At 41.1% G+C, this 24,445-nt stretch overlaps 2 protein-coding genes across 5 annotated transcripts; one reads left to right on the forward strand and one right to left on the reverse strand.

Annotated features, from left to right (window-relative positions):
* The first annotated feature begins 2,360 nt into the window (after positions 1–2,360).
* Positions 2,361–13,580, forward strand: saga (S-antigen; retina and pineal gland (arrestin) a). 4 transcript variants are annotated; one of them, XM_040049408.1, is made up of 16 exons: positions 2,362–2,535; positions 4,212–4,294; positions 6,146–6,206; positions 6,583–6,627; positions 6,928–7,127; positions 7,612–7,671; positions 7,756–7,823; positions 7,923–8,058; positions 8,259–8,343; positions 8,451–8,523; positions 8,972–9,109; positions 9,192–9,269; positions 9,451–9,465; positions 9,630–9,682; positions 10,210–10,219; positions 12,697–13,580. In XM_040049408.1, the coding sequence occupies exons 2-16, from the start codon at positions 4,247–4,249 to the stop codon at positions 12,821–12,823; spliced, it is 1,197 nt and encodes a 398-aa protein (XP_039905342.1). In that variant the 5' UTR covers positions 2,362–2,535; positions 4,212–4,246; the 3' UTR covers positions 12,824–13,580. The 4 variants fall into 4 exon arrangements, with proteins under 4 accessions (XP_039905345.1, XP_039905342.1, XP_039905344.1 ...); XM_040049410.1 differs by lacking the exon at positions 10,210–10,219; XM_040049409.1 differs by lacking the exons at positions 2,362–2,535; positions 4,212–4,294 and adding an exon at positions 5,731–6,078.
* Positions 13,581–14,961: 1,381 nt separating this feature from the next.
* On the reverse strand, positions 14,962–20,340 carry LOC120744798 (inner ear-specific collagen-like). The gene is made up of 5 exons (XM_040049366.1): positions 20,134–20,340; positions 18,725–19,196; positions 18,436–18,516; positions 17,965–18,045; positions 14,962–17,584 (listed from the first exon to the last, which is right to left on the reverse strand). Exons 1-5 carry the CDS (start codon positions 20,155–20,157, stop codon positions 16,671–16,673), a joined length of 1,572 nt encoding a protein of 523 aa, XP_039905300.1. The 5' UTR covers positions 20,158–20,340; the 3' UTR covers positions 14,962–16,670.
* Between the last annotated feature and the right edge of the window lie 4,105 nt (positions 20,341–24,445).

The following is a 24,445-nucleotide window of genomic DNA, read 5'->3' on the forward strand; positions in this document are numbered from 1 at the left end:
ATAAAAGAAACTACTAACTCTGTTACGCTGCGTCCGCACCTACACAGGTATTTTTGAAATCACCGAGAACTGAGATTTTTTAAACTCCTTTTTTGCGTTTACGTGTGGACGAGGAATACAGAGTTGGTCACGCAACGTCAAAGGTATGCGCCTTTTTTCACGTCACGCTGTGCGCCACATTATTGTTTACATGAGATGAGTTGCAGAATGGCAGATAGAGACGAAATACTGTTAATCTGACTGTCTGCAGGTTTTACACGCAGTTACTGTCCCTCCATTTACAAAGGCAGAGGCGGTCTACGGTGTGAATTATTTTACTGTAGTTGTTTTTTTTTTCCCTGTGTCATCTGTTGAATATTATAATATAATATTCAACATTGCTGTCAATTACATTTTCCAACTAAGCTCTCGTGCAAAAATGGGTTTAAAAAAACCTCAAACAGCCGCCCCCACTTTGGGAAGGTCTGCACTAGACAATGATGCATGTTCAATCATCCAGGGAATCCTGAGGACTCAGATTATGTGTGTTTGTGCTTTTTTCTATTTCTGGTTTTATTGTGTCTCTTAATTATTTTGAGTTTCTGGCCTCATAGCAGTTTGAGACCTGAGCCTTTGTGCCAGAGGCTTAGATCATCAATATACATGTAATTATTATGTATAACTCACTGCATGCAGAAATATTTTGTCTGGGAAAACTTCTAAAGTATTTGAAATCTGCATATGAAAGCAAAATAAGTGTGTATAAGCGTGTGTGTGTGTGTGTGTCTGTGTGTATGTGTGTTCACAGGTCTATATATAGGCAGAGTGATGCTGCTGAGCTTTAATCCACTGTTCTGCCTGTCAGCAGGTAAACAGACAGGTGGATTACTGCAGCACTTTCATCATCATTATTACACCGGAGATTACAGCACACACACACACACACACCACACACACACACACACACACACACCACACACACACACACACACACACACACACACACACACACACACACACACACAGTCCCTATCAAAAGTCTGAACGTGTTTCCCTTTTTCTTTTAGTTTCACACTCAAAACCAAAGACTGTGAAATATAATAATTTGTCTCTGATGAAGGAGTGTGAAGTAAACCCAACCTGAAACGTAGCGAGACAGATTTGATTGTGTTACAAAAAGTGTTACAAAAGTGGAAGAACTTTGATGAATCTGAACTGAAAAGCACTTTATACACATTAGTTTAGTGATAAAGTAAATAAATGAATGGCCTGTTTTAAAAAGCTTGTTCTGTTGTCGTTGTGCACATGATTTATACATGTGTTAAACACAGATTTTGGTTTTTGCCTCATTTCTGTCCTCCATAAATCACATGGTTAAAGGAGCATTGGCTTAGTTTAAATGTAAACGTTAACCACTGTCTGCTTATTATATGTCTGATGTCATCGGTCATTTCTGGGTCCGAACACGGAGATGAAATGTAGGTATAAAAAATAGTAAACAAAAGAAGATGCTGACCACCGTGATGCTGAAACTGAGGCTCCTAAATGGAGCCACCTTGGCTGAGTCCATCTTTTAAAATGGTAAATGGCCTGTATTTGTATAGCGCTTTACTAGTCCCTAAGGACCCCAAAGCGCTTTACATATCCAGTCATCCACCCATTCACACACTCGTGATGGCAGCTACATTGTAGCCACCCTGGGGCGCACTGACAGAGGCGAGGCTGCCGGACACTGGTGCCACCGGGCCCTCTGACCACCACCAGTAGGCAACGGGTGAAGGGTCTTGCCCAAGGACACAACGACCGAGACTGTCCAAGCCGGGGCTCGAACTGGCAACCTTCCAATTACAAGGCGAACTCCCAACTCTTGAGCCACGATCACCCCACTTTTAGATACAGTCTATGTTTTTATGCATGGCATTTTTTTTACTCAGAAAAAAATCAAGCAAAAACAAATATGTACAATTAAACCCCAAAGTAATCAATTAACACTTTTAATAAAGGATGTTTATAATAAATCTTACAATAAAGATTATTTTTTATTATCAGTCATTAACTTATTTTGTTAATGCTCATCCTTATTTTACATCACTTTCAAAACCTTCCACTGCATGAGCTGAAGTGCATGAATACATTTGCCCTGACAGAAATAATTCAGCACCTTAAATGTGTAAAGCTGATGAAAGCTGAATGGGTTAAAAGAGATAACGTGAAGTAAAACACAGGCTGAAAGCACGTTTTGTTCCCTGCACCTCCTCACTCTGTCACGTCCGTCGGTCTAATCCAGCCTCGTTGTGCTGACTGAGGATAACCAGCTTCAATCCTCTCAGTCAGCTCATTCACTGAAGTCTGTCTCTGTCTGTCTGTCCATCTGTCTGCGCGTGGAGGTTTGTAGGTGAAGAAAGTGGGAGGGAGGTCCCGAGGGCTGGTCAAAGTTCACCGCTGGGTCACCTGATTGGCTGAGAGAAGCTGTGAAGGACAGCAGGCATTTACATATAGAGCCTCGGGGACAGACTCCTGTCTCTGATCCAGCCTCGGCACACCTGCGCACCACAGGTGAGTCCTCTGACACATCCAAGGTGTTCCTGTTTTATATTTACATTTGTAGATCCTGGAGGGTCTTTCAGATTAAACCTGTCAGTACAAAAGGAACTGTTATTAAACTGAGCTGCTAAAGTTTCCTCCAGGAGCCCTGAAAAGGAGCAAAAGCCTGTGATTCCAACAAAGACAGAGAGAGACAGAGAGAGACAGAGAGAGAGACAGAGAGAGCTCTGCTGTGAGAAACTTTAAAGACCAAAACAACAAAAAGTGACGCTTTATTTAATATCCTCAAAATTTCCCCTTGTGGGACTAATAAAGGTATCTTATCTTAAAACAAAATAATTCTTCTGCTTCTGTTTTATTATTCAGTTTCAAACTAAAATAGACACAATTATCTTCAAAGTTCAGGATCAAAGGTTTCATGTTCAAGCTTAGAAATAAATGTCAAAATATTAAAATACATAATTAAAACTCACTTTATCTGATTATTTGGGTGAAGTTTGTCACTTGGTTTTTTGTCACTTAATTTAAGACAAAGACTCAAATTAAAAAAAGTTTGTCCATGAGTTTAAAAAGTAAATGTTTATTCTTCATATTGTAGGACAAATAAAACTAAAATTAAATAAAACTAACTGGGCTACACATGTGACATGTTTTATTTCTAAGCAAAAAATGATTTCTGGGACTTCAGACACATTTAAGACTGAATGAAGAAACTACTGATTTCTCAAATTGTGGATGTTTTTTTTTTTTTTTGCTGATTACTTTTGATGTCATGAGAAATTATTTTGCATTAAAAAATCATCTTATTTCAGTCAGATTTTGGAATACAAATGAGTAGCACTGACATGTGCTCTTTATTCAGTTGTTGTTATTATTGGAAGTACGACGTTTCTTCGTGGATGCAGACTTCCTCACGTCGCCCTGGACCGATTTTGAAGATGTTAGCAGGTGTAGCTTTCACTGAGACGAGGTCACAGACTTCTGAGAAGGTTTTAACAGGATTAACTGAGTTAAGTCTGATCAAACCTCTCGGTTACCTCAGGGTAATTAAATCAGCAAGGAGAAATCGTTTATCCGTGTGGATGGACAAACAAACAAAGAAGTAGATAAATAACACATTGTGAAAATGTGACTTTTTGTACATATAATTCCATCCATCTGTCCATCCATCCTCTTCTGCTTTCAGTTCAGGGTGATAGGTGGGGTACACCCTGGTGTCTATCGCAGGGCTTGTATAAGAATAAATATGTACCTGAATGAACTTACAGTCCACATGTACATTGTGACAAACTGACTCATATTTCTCCCTGATTAACTTCCTGTTTTCTTCATCTTTGGTGTCCAAATCTCTCCTGGTTACACGTTTCTAGCAGTGTCACAGGAACTACTGACTACTTCTATTTTCAATCAGTGAAAATGTTTCTCACTGGCCATTTTTATGGAAACTGGCTTTTTTTTAGTGAAAGATATAACTGAGGTGTGTTTGTAGCTCACACGTGGAGGACAAAGACAATATTTGGTTGGCAAGAAAAGGTTTTACAGATTTTTAGTTCACCATCAACTTGACTTTTTGTTAATTTGTTGAGTAAATCAAGAATTAGACAGAATTTATTTTCAAACATTTTGAGTTTTAGACGTTGCTGTGATGTCGCACTTTGTCAGTCAAGTTATTCCTTTCTTTCATTCAGGCACCGCGGACCAGCCTCCTTCAGTCTGAACCAAGATGAGCACCAAAAATGTGATTTTCAAGAAGGTTTGCAAGGACAAGTCGGTGAGCTGGTTGAGTTTTCTCAGTAAAATTAGAACCGTGAGTGTTTTCCTGAAAGGACTTTCCAGACTGAAAGGAGCTGACAGTCATGTTTATTCATGACTGTCAGCTGAAATGTTGTCATACAACTAAACTGCATTCTCTGATATTTATCAATGAAAAGCTTCATTTTCAAGACTTCTTTTCTTTTTCTTTTGCTTCTTCCTCGTCCTTTTCTTTTCAACTCTGTACATCTACACTTTTGTTTTTGTTTTAGCCACATGACAAAGAGACACATTTACAGAAGCCAGAATCGTCTCATTATAGAATTTCTGTTAAGAGATTTTTAATTTGGGAAACAGGTGGAGGTGAACCTGAATCATTTAAAGGTTGCCTCGTTGCCTCTCTGTGAGATCTATCATCAAAGGTTCTCTGAGCCTTAAACCTGTCTGAATGTGTCGTATTGTCAGTGTTAGGCTCGTCACCGGTGACGACCTCAGGGCATTAATCCAAACCACGATGTTGCAATAAGCCCAACCCTAATAGCTGAGATTCTTAAATCTAACAAAGCAAACAGTTAAAACAAAACTTCAAATGTATAATGAGTAACAAGTCTCAGCTTTGAGGTGAGCGTGGAAGTGGCGAGCAAAGAATTCTTTTTATTGGCTGAAGCCTGGAACCAATCATCAGCAACAAAAGACAAGTGATGTCATTTGTATGTAGTCATGGCTTTATGGTTAAATTGTGGCACAGGCCTAAATCTAACTGCCACAGTGGCATTCTACCACCAGCAGTAATATCCTGTGTAATCACACTACACTGAGCAGCACAACGAGGATGTCCCAGTGAAGAAACAGGCTGTGGTTGGAGTGGAAATATAACTCTTAATGCTGCTGCTTCTGTATATAGAAGACATCATTTCCGACGCCCTTCTCTCTCTCCAGCGCTTCAATGAAAGTAACTTTAATTCTGTGAAGCAGCTCAGCTCACTGATCCTCTGAAGGTCGACACGACAACGTGAGCTGATTTATGATGGCTTTATTGCAGCGAGGGCTTCGCTCTGTTTGTCGAGCACATGTCTGACCTCAGTACAGTCTGTGCTGAGCTCTGTCAGTATAACGTGAGGCCTTCTCCCACAGGCTGGGAACACCTGGATAACAAAAACATCATGCCTGTCGGAAATGCTAACGCTCAGGTGACACTGCTGGAGAGCGCTTTGTCTTTTATTAGAAAAGATATGAATCTGAATAAATAATAACAAAGAATGAATTATTCATTATATGTTAACTTCATATTTACCAAAATGCTTCCATCGCTTTAGCTTTTGCAGTTTGTCTGTTTCACATCAGTCTGAATATTATCGAGTTTTTAATGTAAACATTTTTTTCTAAATTTTTTTCATTATTTTAATTTTTAAACAATATTCTTGTTCAGTTATTCTAAATAAACAACAACAAAACAACAGAAACAATGAATATGTCACCAGCTGGTCAGTCTCATCACACAGTTTCTGCTGAAAGGCTGAATTCACTTTAGAATTATCAGCTGAAAGTTTCTTGACTGATGTTTCCTCTGACCTCGCCTCTAACTTCTTTCGAGTGTGTGGGAGTCCCTCCAACCAGCCCACGTGTACTTTCTGCATCCGTTTGTTCTTCAGGAGGATCAGATATCAGACCTGTTGTGATGCCGACTCGGATTTATTAGTTGAGCTATGTCCCACCTGAGCTGCAGGTGTCTGCACTCAGATCACGGTCATTGTAGACCTCGGTCATTAAGCAAATTGGAGCAGACAAACTGGACAAACTGAGGTGTGTTTAGCATCAGCGGGTGATGCTTCCTGGATGTGGTGTTTCAAGTCTTTCTTTCCTCCTTCAGGTTGGAGTCTACATGGGGAAAAGAGACTTTGTGGACCGTGTTGATTCTGTGGAACCACTGGGTGAGTCTGTTGTTTAAATGGGGGAAAAACCTCGACATTGCCTGTGATGTAGCGCGGACCCCAGCACTGATGCTGCAGAGCCTTTGGCTTGTTTGGGGGGTTTTCTGTTCAGCTGAATTTTCTGTGTAATTTACTGAACTCAAAGTTGAGAATAGAAACATGACAGCTGGACTTCTGGTAAATCAAACTAATAATCAAAGTAAATAACCAGCACAAATTAAAATAAATGGCATTTATAATGTCCAGCTATGTTAGCATATGGATTGAGACTTTATTGCATCTATTTATGTCTTTACGTTGCTGTTTGAATATTTTGATCATCCTTTTACATGAAAGTGTAAATTTGTTTTATTGAAAATCTCATTTTTACCACTAGATGGCGTCATCCTCATTGACCCGGAGGCCCTGCAGGGGAGGAAAGGTCTGTACAAAACACCAGAGCTCATTTTATTGGACAGTTTCTTTTGCATATATGTCCATGGCCACAGCCACACTGGATTAAAAGAGTTACATCTAGATTCATTATTTCAGCTGCAGTTTCCTGATACTCAGCCTGACGAGTCTTTGAAAAGTTGCTTCTCATTGTTTTTTGGTTAAATATGAAAATAACGAAATCGCTGCCTACCTGACTGTTTGGACTCTGATTCAAAGAGATTCCAGTCATATAAATATAAAAATATAAAGGAGATTTTTGAACTGATTTGTCTCTTCTGCCCTCTAGTGTTCGTCACGCTGTCGTGCACCTTCCGCTACGGCAGAGATGACATGGATGTGATGGGAATCGCCTTCCGCAGGGAGCTGTACCTGGCCACCCGGCAGGTGTACCCGCCCCTGCAGGACCGCGAGAAGGGTATCCACACCAGAGTCCAGGCCAAGCTCCTGCGCAAGCTGGGAAACAACTCATACCCGTTCTTCTTCGAGGTGACACTTCAGCGGCACTGCAGACAGGCAGAAACTTCAAATAGAAATAAACTGAAAACAGCCGAAGTCCTGAGTTTAAATCTGCTGAAGTAAGCAGGGAAAAGTACTCAGAGATGGATGAGATGAAGACAAAAAAATCCTTTTAAGCACACAGTGCAACACGGACAGGAACTACAGCCTTAGGAGAAAATCACATAGACATTCAGGTGCATGCGTGTTGGGTTAAAGTCATGTTTTTGCCAAATCTCAGGTGTGTGGTGAGATTTTGTGGCAGAAAGAATAAGAATAACTGAGACGGCTCGACGTTCTGCTACCTGAGCTGAACGTTAAGGCCCAGTGTGGTGACATCATCACTGTAACCGTTAAGGACAAGTGACTGGTTCATGGATCACAGACAGACGTTAACATGCTGGCACATAAGAGGAAATGATTGGTTCTGTCTCAGTCTCCATACAGTCCATACGTTTGTTTTTCTTCTTTGCAGTTCCCCGATAACCTGCCGTGCTCAGTGGCCCTGCAGCCAGCACCCAGTGATGTCGGAAAGGTAAGATTCAAACTCATGAGTCAGCAGTGATGACACGAATGCCTCACAGGCTGGTGAAGCATTCTCGTCTCTCCTCTTCTGCAGCAATGTGCTGTGGAGTTTGAGATTAAGGCGTTCAGCGCTGAGAGCCAGGACGCCAAAGTACGCAAACGGTGAGTGTCAGCGGGTCTGATCGGACGGTAGGAGCCGGGAACACAGCTGGAAGTGAACAATATCTAACGTGGATGCTTTTGTCCTCTTTGGTACAACAGGAGCACAGTGAAGCTGATGCTCAGGAAGGTGCAGTACGCTCCGGAGGGCGAGGGGATAGCGCCCTCTGTCGAGACCACCAGGGACTTTGTCATGTCGGACAAACCGCTGCACGTCAAGGCCAGTTTGGACAAAGAGGTGGGTCCAAAGTCTGAAGCTTCAGTTGATCAGATACTTCATAGCTTTGGCGTGTTTTTATCTGCTACTCGAACATGAAGGGTTTGGCGGGTTTCATTGTTGGTTTCTGTGACTTTTTTCCCTTTTCAACTAGTTTTTGATCAGTTTCAGGGAATAATCCTGACACTGCTCACGTCCTCCGACCCTGTGTCCTGTTTCAGATTTACTATCACGGTGAGCCCATCAAAGTTCACGTTAGCGTCACAAACAACTCCAGCAAGAACATCAAGAACATCATCCTCTCCGGTAAACGCGACACTTAAGAGCTCATTTTATTTCGCAGAGGTTCATGTGGAAACACATCAGAGTTGATGTCTTAAACATCATGTCTTTTTGTGTCTTGTCTTTCCCAGTTGACCAGATTGCCAACGTGGTTTTGTACTCCAATGACAGCTATGCCAAATGCGTGGATATCGAGGATTCTGGGTAAAAGTCAGGACACACTGAACTCATTACCTGTATCGTGCAGTTTATCTTTTTTGTTGCTCCCAAAAAGAAAAACTGACTTCCACACGAGCAGGTTAATCATTAGATATTGAAATATTATTTTTATCCTTTTATCCTTTTTAGGATCTATAAATTTGAACAAAGTGGACAGAAAATACAGACACTTCCTTTAATTGTTTGATCTGAACCATTGCAATCCACTTTTAATCAGAATCGATTCGAACAAGGATCAAATTGTTTATTGTGCTTTTCATCATATTGTTAGACACCTTCAGGTTCATTGTACCTTATAGTTCTGATCTTTTAAAGTAAATCAACAGGACTTCTCAGAATTTTGTAAAAAATGTAACATTAAATTTTGCTGATATTTTAACCTTTTGATTATTTTGTGTGTTTCCTTTAAAGCTTATCTGTTCTTTCTCGTCAGGGACTCGGTGTCTCCTGGAGCGACGCTGCAGAAAGTCTACACGATGCTGCCTCTGCTGGCCAACAACAGGGAGAGGAGGGGCATCGCTCTGGATGGCAAACTGAAGCATGAAGACACCAACCTGGCCTCCTCGAGCATGTGAGCAGTCAGTCAGCTCCAAACGTTGATGCTCAGTTAGGATTTTAAAAAAAGAAGCTTTCAATCGTTTTTTCCGTTTCAGTGTCAAAGACGGCGTGCTGAAGGAGGTTCTGGGGATCATGGTCTCGTACAGAGTCATGGTGAAGCTCATCGTTGGAGGGTCAGTCTCTCCTCTTCGTGTGTTTGAAATGTGGCTTCATTTCTTGTAGTATCCTGATGTGCGTAGAGGAATGAAAAGCACTGAAGCTGAATGTACTCGTGTTCAAACGTCCTGTCCTTGTTGTCACTGCATGTAAACGTGTTTCTACTTGTTCTGATCTTTGTCTCCAACATGCTCACAGGATGATGGGCTCGAGGTGAGTTCATGTGTCCTTGTTTTCACTGATAGTTACTACGATGTTCAGTTTCTAGGATCAGCAGTATTGCTCAACATGAGCTGAAGACACTCAGCAAACTGCTGCAGGATGAATCAGACATTAAATGATGAGACAGAAATGTTTGTTCTGCTTTTACTCTGCAGCGAGGTCGGTCTGGAAGTTCCTTTCAAACTGATGCACACCAAACCAGATGCAGGTAAAACTGCAAATGTCCTCATGTTTACAGCAGCTGTGCACATCTGTACCAAAGTCAAACCAGATCATTATATAGACAATATTATATCAGTATAACACATATGCTTATATACAGTTTTATGTATGTAAGAAATTAAGTTGCAAAAAAAAAAGTTAAAGAAATTTTCCAGAGTGAGTAACTCAGCATGAAAGGAAAAGATTTCCTGAATCCTCAGTGGTTCTCAAAGTGGGAGGTAACGCCCTCTGTTGGGTCTTAAAAGAACTGCAGTTTATTTTCATAGTAAACCGATTTCAAGTGAAAACAGATCAAATAAATTAGTCAAGTCTTAAATGTCAACATTAAAGATTCGACTAAGGTGGATATCAGATAACAAAGGGTTTAAATTTAAGGTTTGGTTGGGCCAGAGAAGATCTGAAATTGGTCCGTGTGACGTTTAGGAGAGACGCTCAGAGAAAACAAAACTGTGTTCATTTTGTAGAAATTTGTTCAAACTTCTTTGTTTGTTTTTTCTTTATTGCTGCCATCAGTGAAGGAGAGGTAAATATGCAAAATAATTTCTGTTTATCTGGTCTTGTGTAACTTTGAAACATATTTTCCATCGACACAGCACTGGAGCGTAATCCACAACATGTCGATAGCTCTGCTGGAAACACTTGCATGAGTACCTGCTGCAAGAATATTAACAACTGAAAAAAAGTTAAATTTAAAAAGAATATAAACAATGATTTTATCCCCATGGAAGACACCCTGAATTGTTCTAGTGATTATGCGCCGTGTTGGTTGGAAGAGACTGAAGCAGTGAACACGATCGAGTCAGAGGCAGCAGATTAGCTGAGGACGAACATCGTCGTGTTTATTGTGCCCGATGTTGCTTTTGTTCCTTTTATCCAGGGGCAGGATTGAGTTTCAGGATCTTTATCTCTTCATCAGCATTTTTAAGGGCTTCCTCTCTGCCAGCTCCTGTCCTCATCAGCAGTATCAGCTTCCCTTTGTTTGTTCTTCAGTGTTCGGTGTCTTTGTGTCCTCTTTCCTCCACAGTGTGAGAAATGGCTGAGAGGTCAATCCAGTCTTTTTGTTTCCATCTTTTCCTTCACATCAGTCGATCAGATTACCAGAGTTACAGAGCAGATTAAAACCGAAGAAAAGTCCAGCTAAGAAAAAGTTCATCGGATTAGAAACAAAAATGGAAGATGATGAGGACTCCTAGTCGAAGACAGCTAACTGAACATCCTCTCTGAGAGAATCTTTTCAATCACAGGCAGTCACGTCATTTAAGGCAAACGGGGCCTCGTTTATCTTCGGTCACGTGATGTTCTGAAGCACGATACGGGCCTCGACACAGGCTTCATTTGGACACGCAACATCGACGTAACATCACACTTGGAAACAAAAAGCTAACACAGCTGGTTGGAAGCTCTGTGTGGCCTCCCTGACACGTTTTCTGGTTTATTCACAGCAGAATATGTGAAGAAACTGAAAATACCACCTTAAAGCTCTGTCAGGATGGCAGTAATCTAATACTTTTTACAGTATGTTGTTGGAGGAGGACAAAAAACGCCAAACAAACACTAAAAAGTATTTTGTTTTACTGTTAATGTAAAAAAAAGGTTCATGGTTTTTAAGTTCCCTCCATTGTCACAACAAACCAGTGATAAAATGTGGACAAGTTTAAAACTGAAAACAAGGCGAAGGTTAGAAAGTTGTACCCACCGAAACTGCCAGACACGCTCTTCACGTTCAAGTTCTCCAAGCTTTTTAACTTTTTTCCTGAAATAATTTCTAATTCTTCTGATTCCCTCAGTGCTGAAGAGATGAAGACTCAGGAAAAAATGACATACTGCTAAAAAATCATCTCTTTCTCCTTTTTAGGATGAATCTCAGCATGTTTCATTATTGTGGATGAACGGGTCACAGCGTAAAGTGGGAGAAAATCTCCTTCACACAGTCTAGTATATGTGACTAGATGGTAAAGACAGTAAAGGTTTACTAAGAGTCGTGCTGATGTGGTCTGAGGTCAGACACATCTGGGCTGCGTCAGTTCAGCTGCAGCTCTAGCAGATGTTGTGTGGGCTGTTTGTGGCTCAGATGCCACCTCAAACCTGACATACAGCGATTGTGAGGTGGACCTGGGCTCCATCGGTTAACACAAGGCCAAACGTGACAAAGAAGAAACGTGAAACACATCAAAGTGTTGCTCTGTGGATGCACAGCTGAAGTCTCAGGCTACGTTCACACTGCAGGCGACTTTTTTGACCCTGTGCGACCCATATCCCATCAAGGTGTGACGGTGTGAACGGCACAAATCCGATATTTTCAAATCCGACCTGGGTCACTTTCATATGTGACACTGAATCCGATACATATCTGAGGTTTCAGAAAGCGACTGCTGTTTGATGGTCATGTTGCATTAAATCCGTCTTTTACATCACTGACACAAGACAAAAGCTAATTATCAGCCCCGGAGAAGACAAACGAGAAAGCATGGCGGCGTGTTTGCTGGTTCCGACTCCGTGTCCATATATACCTCTGCACGGAGGCAGCAGCCACTGCTCCAAACAAGGCCATTGTTAAAGCTCTCGTTTTTTCTGTGTCCTTCTTTCTCTAATGAATCTGTCAAAATTCTGTCGGTTACGACTGTGCAGAAATTGACAGACTGCTGCAACAACACCTACTAACTCTGTAGCCGCTATTTTTCCGTGAACAGAGCGCACTGAGTATGACATCTTCTTTTGTGCATGCGGGCCGCTTTGAGGGCCGTGAACCGTTCACACTGGAGTGCGTTTGCTGTCACATTTTATTTGTAGGGTAATAAACCAGACAAAAAAATTGGATTTAATCAAAAAATCGGAATTCAGCATCAGGACCTGCAGCGTGAACGTAGACTAAGTCTGTAGTTTGTGCTGTCTCGTGTCCCAGCTTTCCCCATCCTGCTCTGTGTCCCTGATGTGATAACTGTAGGGCTGATGTGCTGCTTTAAACACTAACTTTCTCTGAAACGCTGCTGCTGTCTGTAGTGAGCAGGAGGAGGAGATTGTGTTCGAGGAATTCAAGCGCTCCTACCTGAAGGGGATCATCGGCGATGATGACGACGAGGAAGGCAACGTTTCCGGTGGTGACGACATGGCGCCCAAAGAGAAATAGAGGAGAGAGAGTGAAAGAGGGTGAAACAAAGAATGCTGGGAGTTTGAGTTTGTGCTAGAAAAAGATTTAAAGGCGCATACCTGTGGTTGTGCATGTTTAACCTTCAGGTGTATTTTACGTCACTGCAGGATGTTTTCATCCATCATCTCTATTTCATCTTCTGCTCGGTCTCCTTCAAGCTCCTGAGGAAACAAATATCTGTTTAGGTTCCAGATTTTGTGCTTTTGTTCATCAGGGCATAGCTGAAAAAACAAACCGGTGACCTAAAGCGAGATAAATGCTGCACAAACCCGCAGTGCTGCAGAATCACTTTGAGTTATTACCTTTGTAACTGCTTGTAAACACGTGGTTTCAGCCAGATTCAGAAATAAATAAATCCAACGTCTAAACCAATAGTCAGAGTTTTTAGACACCAGTGGACTTCAGATGTTAACATCAGATCTGAGGACAGAATAAAGACTTGGTGACAAATAATTTGAAGCTAGCATCCTGTTAAAATGCAGAACCACAGAAATGATCCTGATATTAAAAGTTAAAAAAATCCCTTTAACATTATTTAAAGGTTTGTTGTGTAGTGCTTTGGTTTTTTGGCTCCACTCTTCATGTTCAGATTTAAAGTCATTTCTGTGTCTTTTGAAAACTGCTGCAGACAGTTTCTGTTTTAATGAGGCTGAAACTGATTATAAAGGTGTTTCTGACTTTGAGTTCAGATTTACTGTAGAGACACTGATGTAGAAGGATCAATTCAATCTGGCCCTCAAACCAGACGTGTTTGTGCGACAGTGCACTTTTAACTCTGACAATAAAGCTAATTTATTCATTTCTTTGCTTCTTTGCTCATTTTCTGGTTTAAAGTTCTGAATGGCTGAAATGTGGGCGGGGCAGGAGCCGACGACTGGATCCAGCTGTTGTGTTACTGAGTCTTTATCTTACAATATAAAGTGCCGTGAGGCGACTGTTGTTGTGATTTGGTGCGATAAATAATGAAACTAAATTGAATGAAATGTTAAATAGATGAAGGATGTGGAAAATATGGATTCAGTCTCGGTCCTTCTCACCACTGTACAATAAATATTAAACCTGTTTATTTGTTAGTGTATTTAATCAATGTGTATTTACCTTCATATTAATTTATCTCAAATATTCAGCTTTTACTTCCTGGTTCTTATGTGTGACGGTCATGTGAGATACAGAGGACTGATGTGGCATTCTTTAAAAAAGTGCTTTGATATTTTTATTCTGCAGTTTCATCATCATCATCGTTTATATAGCGCTTTAAAAACACACCAAAGTGCTGAACGATAGAAACATAATAGATACCATAAGAATAATAAATACGATAAAATAATAAACATAGCGAAAACAATAAAATATAAGTAAATACAAGTCAGTCAACCACTGAGTCAAAAGCCAGTGAATAAAAATGTGTTTTCTATCTGGATCTAAAGACCAGCACTGATGTGAAGATTCGGTTTAATGTGAATTGTTTTTAAAGCCGTGGAGACTCTTCGTTTATTGTGTCGTTCTCCAAGCCCCTCGATTCCTGCTGAAGTCTTTGCAGATGCATGTTCTAACAACAAATCCTGGTCATCAAATTGAACTAGTGCAGCATTAATTATTACACAATAAAATTCAACGTGGACATTTCACACCCCTGCTGATCCAGTTACTCAGGCTCCAAATGAACATTAAAATATTAGAAATTAAAACTCTTCGTAATCTTTGCCCTCAGTGATTTCCTTCCAGCTCAGACTCTTCATCGGCAGATCTACATCAGCTCACACTGCACCGGACTCTTAACAGCATTCAAAACAAAACTTTTGTTATTGTGTGAGGTGAGTGTCATGAAATGCACAGTTAAACAAAATGTTGTATTCTTTTTGTAACAATCCATATTTTACAATCACCTTAAGTGAAAAATGATCATCGTTGGAGATTTTTTATTAGCAGATGAATTTGCAGTAAGTGCTGAATCAGAATAAACTGCAGTGTGTTAAAGTTGAGAGTTTGTTGGGAGCAGCCGGGCTCAATGTCTGGTTTTGCTCTGCACACGAGCTTCATGTCACAAGTTAATTTTTGGATTTTCAAATGAACCAGGGGACCCAGAAAATGCTGCTGAAAATAACTCCAACACAAAGTTTAGGTGAAAGTTTTTAATTTCAAACAAAGCCCACGATGCACAGATCGCAACAACCTGAAGCACAAACAGGCGACACGGTGTGGACGCTGAAAACACCTCAGAGAAGGTGAACGATGCTTTAACCTGTTACACATGCAACACACTCCGTTTACTGTCTGAACCCAAACACACGTCCAACATCACCTGATGGTGTCGCAGGTTTTACAGATTATACCTTTTATAAAGTGGAAGTTTAATGTAGCGAGACATCAGGCGGTGATAGTTTCACAGGTAGCTTCATTGTACAACTTTTGTTTTAAATGATATAATAAAAAAATAAAACCTTAAAAATAGCGAGAAAAGCCTTTAATCAGTTATCCTACATTCAAAATTAGATTTTCTTCAAAATTAAGAAAACATTAAGAAAATAATGGCACGTGTTCTCACTCTTTATGTCTTTTAAAATATTTATGTGTACTGTGGAGATCTGTGGAGATTATGATTCTTTTACTTGATGAACCTGAAGAGAATTTCACTGATTTTGTGGAGAATTTGCCGGCACTTGTCTCATTGCCGTGTCTTCAGCCTTCTTCATTTCTCGACGTCTCGTTTGCGTCGCAGCTCTGTTCCCGCTCCGTCACTGTAAACTTTTTAAAACCTCCGTCTCAACAGACCTGTGGTGACGTTATTCCATCGCCTGCAGCTGATCCACGTATTTACATTTTCTATCAAAAATATTAAAACCTCTGCTGCTAAATGAGCTTTCTGATAAAAGGGCGCTCTAACAGTTGATTAGTGCATGATCAAATGCTGGCATATACAAGCCGAGATGCATTTTCATATGAGTGTTGAATCATAGCCACATTTAAAAGGAGGGTATTATGGCTGTTCTATATCAATTTTCTTTCTTTTTTCCAATTCCGTGTCAGCTGATCCCAGCGGTCACTGGGTGTGAGGCAGGATGCATCCTGGACAGGCCTCCAATCTGTCACAGGGAATACACATCCTGTCTTTAAACTGTTGCAAGAAGACAGATAACTGAGAGGTTCGTCAAAGTCAGTAAGCACAAATCATTCAAATAGTGATTGAAGATATTTTAGTTGGAACCAGTACTTGAAGCCACTAGCATTACCAGTAAAACAGGACTTGATCTTAGGGGGAGTTTATTTTTGTCTCATCTAAGTGTGACATAAGAGACGAGAGATGTTTGCAGTCAGGAGAATGTTTGTTAGACATATGACTTCCAGGTGAAAACGTTTTTAAATTAGTATTCTGCAACATTGTAACGCTTTTTTATTTCATTTGACTTGTTTTTATTGTCCCAGGAAGAGTTGGAATTAAGGTTCATTTAGACAACGTTTGACAATAATTGCCTGGATATGCTAACATGCTAAGTGTTGACAAATACTTCAAGGATTTTGTGTGTTTATTGTTTGGGTTTTTTTTGCTGGCCTTTCCTTTTATGTGATGCCAGCTTCAACAACCAAACAGAATTAGATTTAACCCAAGAAATAAAACCTGATTTTTTTTTTAATTGAGTAGTAACTACAGTGTGGTCCTACAGTATAACTTGTATTCAGCATAACTCTGGTAGAAAAACCTATTTTAACAATTGTCATTGCTTCATTGCTAGAATACCCCTCCTTTAAAACTTGCAGTTATAAAATCACTGAGAATTTGATTGGATGCTTGTTGTGCCTCATCTATAACTGTGCAACTGAAAAGAAACTAATTTGGTGGAGGGGTGGTAGGGTCGGGACCATCCCAGGTGTAGCGTCCATGATGTGGCTGTGGGAAGTAGTGATTTCTGCCCAGAGGAAATTCGCAGGAGTCGGGGTGCAGCAGATACCCAGAGAACGTGCTAGTGCTTTCAGTATCAGTGTACATGCCATTGGTGGTGGGGTCCTTCACCTGCAGCCAAACCTGGTCTCCCATGTAGAGGTGGAGGACCACCGTGTGGCTTGTGGTGGATGGGACGGTTCCTTCTGTTATTTTAGCTACAGGGTAGAAATTGCGGAACAGGCCGACTTTAAGCGGTTTCACAGCAACTGACAGGTGAAAGGAGAAGATGTAGGTGCCGTTGACGGGGGCTGTGTAGATGCCGTTTCGGTTAAGGTGGTTTTGCTGGTTGGTAAGGATGTGTGGGAAAGGAATGGGAAAGTTGTGAGCTGGAAATGACTCGTTGATACAGGCGGAGAATGCTGACTGGATGGCTGGAGAGCAGGGCCCAGGTGGCCCCATGAGACCCATATCACCCTGGTTGCCTTTTAACCCCATGGTGCCCTGTATACCCTGGGACCCAATATCACCCTTGTCCCCCTTGTCTCCCTTTTGCCCTGGTTTGCCATCAGCACCATTTGTTCCATTTGTGCACTTACACACCCCCTGCTCACCTCGATTACCCTTCTCACCATCGCTGCCAGGGTTTCCAGGCAAACCCATGTCACCCCTATCACCTTTTATGCCCTTGGGTCCATCAGGACCCTGCACCCCTGGCAGACCACGGGCTCCAGCTGGTCCAGGTGGTCCTTGGGTACCAGGTGCACCTGGCACACTCTCGCAGGTGGCAGGGCATATACCAGATTCCCCCTGAGGGCCCGATGCACCAGGGGGTCCCATTGATCCTTGGTCCCCTTTGTCCCCTGGAAACAGCCACAGCATACATCAAGAATACGATCAAGTTAAACACTTTATTTTACTGAACAATTTCCAACAGTATTTACTCAGGTGGGTTAAATCCTAAAGAATCCCCACATTTCTCTCCATTTTCTGTATGTAGACTGATGAAGCTGGCCAGTTTGCCCAGACTCCATCTGGATCTTTCCAGGATGCACTTTGGAATTACAATCTTCCACTCAAATCATCTCATTTTTATGCCTGAACCCAAACCTTACCCACCCTGTACTAATGTTAAATCATTAAACCATCATAAAATTACATTCACACAAATGTGTGAATATCCATGTATTACCAACCACGCTTTAAATAGGGTGACCTTCTCCATAATGCCATCTAGACCCACCTTTAAATCCTCGATCTCCCTTTGTGCCAGTGAAACCTGCTGCACCTTGCATTCCCTTTTCCCCCATTTCTCCCTTCTGGCCTGTAAACAGAGAAGACAAAGGTGAGTTGATATTTTATTGAGTGAAAAACCAACAATTCTAAGTTTAAGCTTATTAGCTTTTTTTGAAAGATACATTTAAAGATGACAACAGGTTACAGTAACAAAAAAGAAAAAAATGAGATTCAGTTTGTGGTGTTTTAAGGTGGATTTCATTCAGTATCGTTTGAAAAGTACGTGAGGAGAAGAAGCATAAATTCAAATCACAGGAAGTCAGTGTCTCATTTTCTTCCCTTCTTAATTTCAGCGTTGCTTTGTGTTGCAACTCGGTTTGATTAGTTCAGTGTGGAAAGTAAAAAAAACACTTTTATGTTAAAGACCCTGATTATTGTAAATGTGCTTCTTCACACACCCCTCCGGTGTGTAACTCACCTTTTATCCCCTGAGAGCCTGTAAACCCTCTGGGACCTGGAAACCCCATCAATCCTCTACTTCCAGCGCTCCCGGGAGGACCTGATCAAAAGTTAAAGACAGGTTACTTTCAATATAATCAGATATTTGAATTTGAATTAAATCACTAAAGAGGAATCATCCTCCAAACCTTGCTGTCTGCCTTGCTTCAAGCTTTAAATCCTTGACATTTGTTCAGACATGAATGATTTTCAAGTTTTACGTTTTAATCGTTGTTTTTAGTTTGAGGTGCTTTAAGTGATCAGGTTACCTGGAAGACCTCGGTCTCCGCGGTCTCCTTTGGGTCCTACGGTTCCTTTGCAGTATTTACAGATGCAAAAAAATGGAATCTGGTCGGCCGGCGGGGGTACCGGTGCATTTAGCAGCATGTCACAGATTGTTGTGTCAGGCATGGGTGGAAAAGGTGGGTTACTGACCCCAAACACCCTGGGCATGTTGGGACCTTCAGAGTTGTTGCCATAGTGTGGAAATGGGGGTCCTGTTGGAGGCATCATAAGAGGCCCGCTGCGTGCCTCGGGTGGCCACGATGGGATTCCCGTTGGGTGATCAGGCTTCTTAGAAGTCTCATTAAACTGCCTGTCAACTGATTCAGGCCAGTGGTGGGTGTTGGGATCATATGTGGAGCCTTCCTCTTCACTAATGAATTGTCTGGTGTAGTTTTGCACCCACATGGCTGAGCAGAGGGTGGACAAGACAAGCAGTCCGAGCAACCTCGTCAGCATCTGGAGAAGGAAGAAGATGCATTTGGTACTTAGAGGTCAGAAATGTAAAATCTGTTGTCAAACATCCTGAGAGTGTAAAGATACTAAAAGAGGACTGATGTGATCGCATCTGTCGAGCTCTGTACTGTGTTCAGTGGATTTCATGTTCAGTAGTAAACAGGCCGTTAAAGTAATTCAGACCCGATGAGATAAAAGTGCACAAAATAGTCTCATTTTCAAAAAAATATTAAATAAGATTTGCTTCTGAAGCTATTTAAACACGACTGCATTAGATTTGAGCTGCGCTGTTCAAAATGCAAGAAATAAATATTCAAGAAATGGAAAACTCTTTGCAAAAGACTTGATAATGAAGAGAACCAGCTGATTGTTAACAGTTTCACAACTGATGATTTCTGTTTTTAGATCAACTAAATAAAATGATGCTGTTGTAAAAAGGCAGCTATTAAGAGAAGCCAACATTCCAGTGTTGGAGTGTTCAGGTACATGCATGTGTCATCAGCACAGAAACGCTAAGAGACGCTGCGTCCGTGACATTTATGCCCCGAGTGGAGACGAGGAGAGCATGAAATCGATCCCAGAGCCGGCCCCTGTGGCACACCACACAGATATAAAAGCATAAGTGTCCTATGTGACAAACGCTAACAAACATCTGGACACTCAACACGATGCCCTCACGGACACATCCGGGTCTGTTTCATAAAATCAGTTTTAAATAATCATTCAAGTCCGACAAAAGATTTATGAACTAAAAACATTAAAATGTTTTAAAAACACAATTTTTACTGTCACATTGTATAAAAAGTTTTCAGTCTGGATGAAACATGCAGTTGAATTTTGAAAGTTTTAGTCTTTTTTGATGCATACATTTAACAAAAATAACCTAAATTGCTCTCAGACTTGAAAATAAAATCCTCTGAGATGCTTTGGAGAGACTCACCGCCACATCCGAGCTGTGCTGCATCTTCTGGAGAAGCAGATTTGGGAAGATGAGCTAGCTGGAAGAGGCTTTGATGCATTTATAAGCCTCGGCCAAAACAAAACATCTTTCAGGTTCAGTCTCACCTGCAGACAAAGGCTGGAAACACGGGGAGGAGGGCAGCTACAGCAGGGATGTCTATTGTGAAGAAAAACTGGGCGTTCTGCCTGCGACATGATACAGAAAGAAGAGATGATTCTCTGCTTATCGTGCCATCTTTCTCCACCCTCCATTTTCTCTCAACCTTTAAAAAACACATTTAATATTTAATATTTCTATCCACACCTCTAGCTGAAGCAATCACACCAATAGTGACATAAAAACACTAAACAACATGAAAGACTAAAGAAAATGAGTCTGTTTAGTTTTCTTAGAATCAAACCATTGATGTGTATCTGTGCAACTCGTGTTTGAATGAGTGAGGAACAAGTCAGGAGCAAAACTGTGTTGTCATATTGATGCAACAGCAGGTGCTTTATCGTCCCTGTGACCACCTGGCAGTGGTTTGATCCACTCTTTACCATTATTAGATTATTGACTAGATTAGTCGTTCATGCTTCAATGTTGCTGGGCAGACACGCACCTCCAGGTTCAGGTTTATGGAAGCAGGAGGTCTGGCCACTGTTGTTCCTTTGGATTTTATATCATTTTCTGTTAGATCCACAAAGGTTTTCTCATTTTTCTGATTTCTCAGAACACCCATCGTCTAGTTTTTGCCACCTCTTTAAAAACGAATCCTGTAAACTTTGTCTGTGATTGTAAACCAAAAGCTGTGTGGCACAAATGAATTATGTGTCTATTATTTCTGACTAACTTCTATTTTATCATTAGGTTCAAATGATTAATACAAACAAGTACCGCAGCCGCCACATAATGATGAAGTTGTAATAATTTACTCAGCATGATGTTCAACAATGCAGTAATCTAACACTGAGGAGGCAGCCAGGCTTCACAAAGGGCAGCCTACTTTTTATTAGCACATTTTACTGCACGACAATGATTTTATTCTATGAAAACATCTCATGAGACTGTCTCCATACACAATATTACAAAAACGAATTATACGCCTGGGAAGAAAAACAACCTGTAGCTGAAATTTAAAACTGGCCTAATTTTAAGAGCAATGACACAATGAACATAAAGTTTAAGCTGCAGGTATTTATTTAAGCATTGAGTCTGTACTTTTATTGGATCGAACCTCAGATGCTCCGGTTTATTGCTGCACCGAAGTATTTGAGTACTCGCTGTCCTTTTTACCACGCTCTCATTGTTTCTTTCTTTTTTTAGCATCGATGTGTGAAGTTCAGAGCGCCATGATTTTCTCAGTAAAATGCTTTTTATTCTTTTTATTCTATGCTATCAACACTCAGACACATCAGGGCAATTTGAGGTTGAGTACTTTGACCACTTAGACATGTGGAAGACAACAGGTCTAATTTAATTTCCTGCTGGTGGAGAACCCTTACAACATGTGGCTTTTTATTTATTTTTAGTAAAACCAAACTTTTATTTGATTTGTTTTTTTTATGGCAGCTTCAAGAGGGCGATGTAGCTGTCAAATGTGGTGCTGCGTCCCTGGAACTAGTTATTTTGAAGTAATGTGTAAATAAAATACTAGAATTTTGTATATTTAGCACAGTGTTACCTCCAGGCCTGGCGGGTATCCACCTCAAAGCACCCAAACATTACAGTTCAGCAGAACTGGATTAGTCGAGTTCGTTAAAAACTCGCCTAGTTGGGTAAAATTAGCTATAGAGACCAAAACCATCTTTAGTAGCCTGTAGCCTGTAAACATGTTTATTTCTGCTCTGAACTGAAGCTTTTTAACATGTGAGTTTACTGGGACTGAGTCACTTTGGAGCCAGTAAACTCACGTGGCCACTATAGGAACTGCAGCTTCTGGTTGGCAGTTCTGTACTGGTTTTACTGGGGGTAGGTAAACCTCCAGGGCAGTGGTTCTTAACCTGGGTGCGATTGAACCCTAGGGGTTCGGTGAGTCGGTCTCAGGGGTTCGGCAGAGCCTCTGCCGTGACATGCTCGGCTCATTTTGTGCACCAGTAAAAAACATATGTATGTCTTGAATTTGAAAAAAAAAAAATCGTATTTTATTTTTCACTGAAGAGGGGTTCATATGAAACTGGGGGGGTTCAGCACCTCCAACAAGGTTAAGAACCACTGCTCCAGGGTTAAACCGGTGTTGCTAAAATCTTTCTTTGCTTCTGACAGGATACTTAAAGTAATAATAGATTTACCATCAATGATAAACTATGTGCAGTCTGATCATAAAGTAAAGATATACAATGCAGCAGCCAGGTCTCTCACCAGCGCAGGAAGGCCACACCCACCCACATCACTTTCAAAATCACTTAAATCGCCTGTGGAACCGGAGATGGCTCCTTTATGTCCCGAGGGCAGCTTTTATTCAGAAAAAATGAAAACAGCTGAGGACACACGAGTAAACCAAGCTGAGGGAATGAGGCTGAGGCACAAAGGAGGACACGGAGATGAATGGTTAACCTTAATAAGTGTCCTGGTTTCCACAGCAGGCGGTGCTCAGAGACACTGTGGAGGCTGGCCTGGGTTCACGCCTGTAACCGCTCGCTCTCTGGGTGTTTCCGGCAGCTGACGACGAGACCGGCTCTTTACTTCGGAAGCTTTTGTGGATTTCTCCTCCGAAAAACAAACACAAAAGCTAATTTAACTCAGACATGTCATGTTTTTAGAGGGTCACGTGACAGCTTCTTTTCATGGAGTCTCTCATCCTATTCTGGTCGTTTCTGGCTTTGAGAAAACAAAAATGAACAAAAACTAATGTCAAGGCTGAGGGTTCAGAAAGGTGCTCACAAAGTCATCTAATACCAAAATCTTACAGCTTCTCTTTCAGGTACTCTGTCCTGATATATGTTCATTCTTGTGGTTTAATTAAAACAGTGTCAAATACTTGAGTGAATGAATTTATCTATAAATGCTGATGTGAACTGTTTCCTGGGGGAAACATGAGCCCCTAAAAGCTTTTGGCTTTGGCTCAAATCTTTACAATCAGCTGATTCCTGTTAAGTGCCGGCTCTGCGTGGAAACCAGCATTTAGGGATAAGACTGTTCTATGACCAGAATAAAGCTCGTCCTGGACACTGGATCTCCAGGAGATAAATGTCAGTCAGTGCTCTGTCCTCTTTCAGAGACAAAAAGCTTTTCTTCCTTATTCTTTCTTGTTAGAAACTGTTCTCCTCCTTCTATTTGGATTTTAATATCTTTCCAATCAGAGGATTATTAGTTATGTGATGCCAGTCTCTTTACACTCTTTCTGTGCTTGTTCCATAATTTTAATTGAAAAATGTCTGCTAAAGTCCTGCTTTTCCTGCTAACTGAGCCAATATTTGTCTGGATTTTTCTTAACAATATTCTATTTTAAAAAATATTAAAGATCAATAAAATGTTTTTAAAAATTAAAAATTACATTTAAAACAAACTAATATTACACTGAAACAAAATAGCTGTATGTAAATGTGTTGAGGATGGCCACAAACCTCACAGACTATGTTTAAATGTCTAACAGCGTCAGCCTGAAGCTGATACTGAAGTGTAAAACTGCAGCCCAGAATGACCTCTCCACCCTGTTTGTGCTGTTGGTGACTGTTGGAGCCTCCAGCAGGTCTGTGCTCCAGCTTTTTGTGTGTGTGACTCAGTGGTGTGCTGGTTAGTGCTGCCTGTCGGGACCTTCCTGTGTTCTCTCATCTCCAGAGTCCAAAGACACAAATGTTGGTTAATCAGTGATTGCAAATCGGCTCCAGGTGTGAGTGTGTCCTGCCGCTCACGCTGTGGCAGCTGGGAAAGGCTCCCGCCTGGTTCCTCTGCAGGGACTTTACATTACCCATGCATGGTTTCTTCTTGTTAAAGGGGGAGTTTTTCCTTCTCACGTTTTGTGATTTGGTCTTGTATAAATAAAATTGAATTGAAAACCAGATGGTGAACTTTAAAGGAAAGGATACCAGGCAGAAAACGCTACGCCCAGGTGAACAGCATCCACTTTTTGGGATTTCCTTACCTGGATGATTGAGGATGCATCCAGGAATACTTGGCTGTGGTGTCTCCAGCTGTTTGTGCCCACAACCAAGTATGATGGTTATAACCAACATGTCTGTCTCTCAATGCATCTCACAGACTGAGCTTGCTAGCGTTAGATGATAACTTAGCACTCCAAACAGCCAACATTATCTTAGCTTTTAGTCATACCAAGGTCTAGTCTGGTTCACAGGCTTTGGGCTTTGCTCAG

The sequence above is a fragment of the Simochromis diagramma genome, unplaced genomic scaffold, assembly GCF_900408965.1.
Source record: "Simochromis diagramma unplaced genomic scaffold, fSimDia1.1 OVJJ01000355.1, whole genome shotgun sequence".
Lineage (NCBI taxonomy): Eukaryota > Metazoa > Chordata > Actinopteri > Cichliformes > Cichlidae > Simochromis > Simochromis diagramma.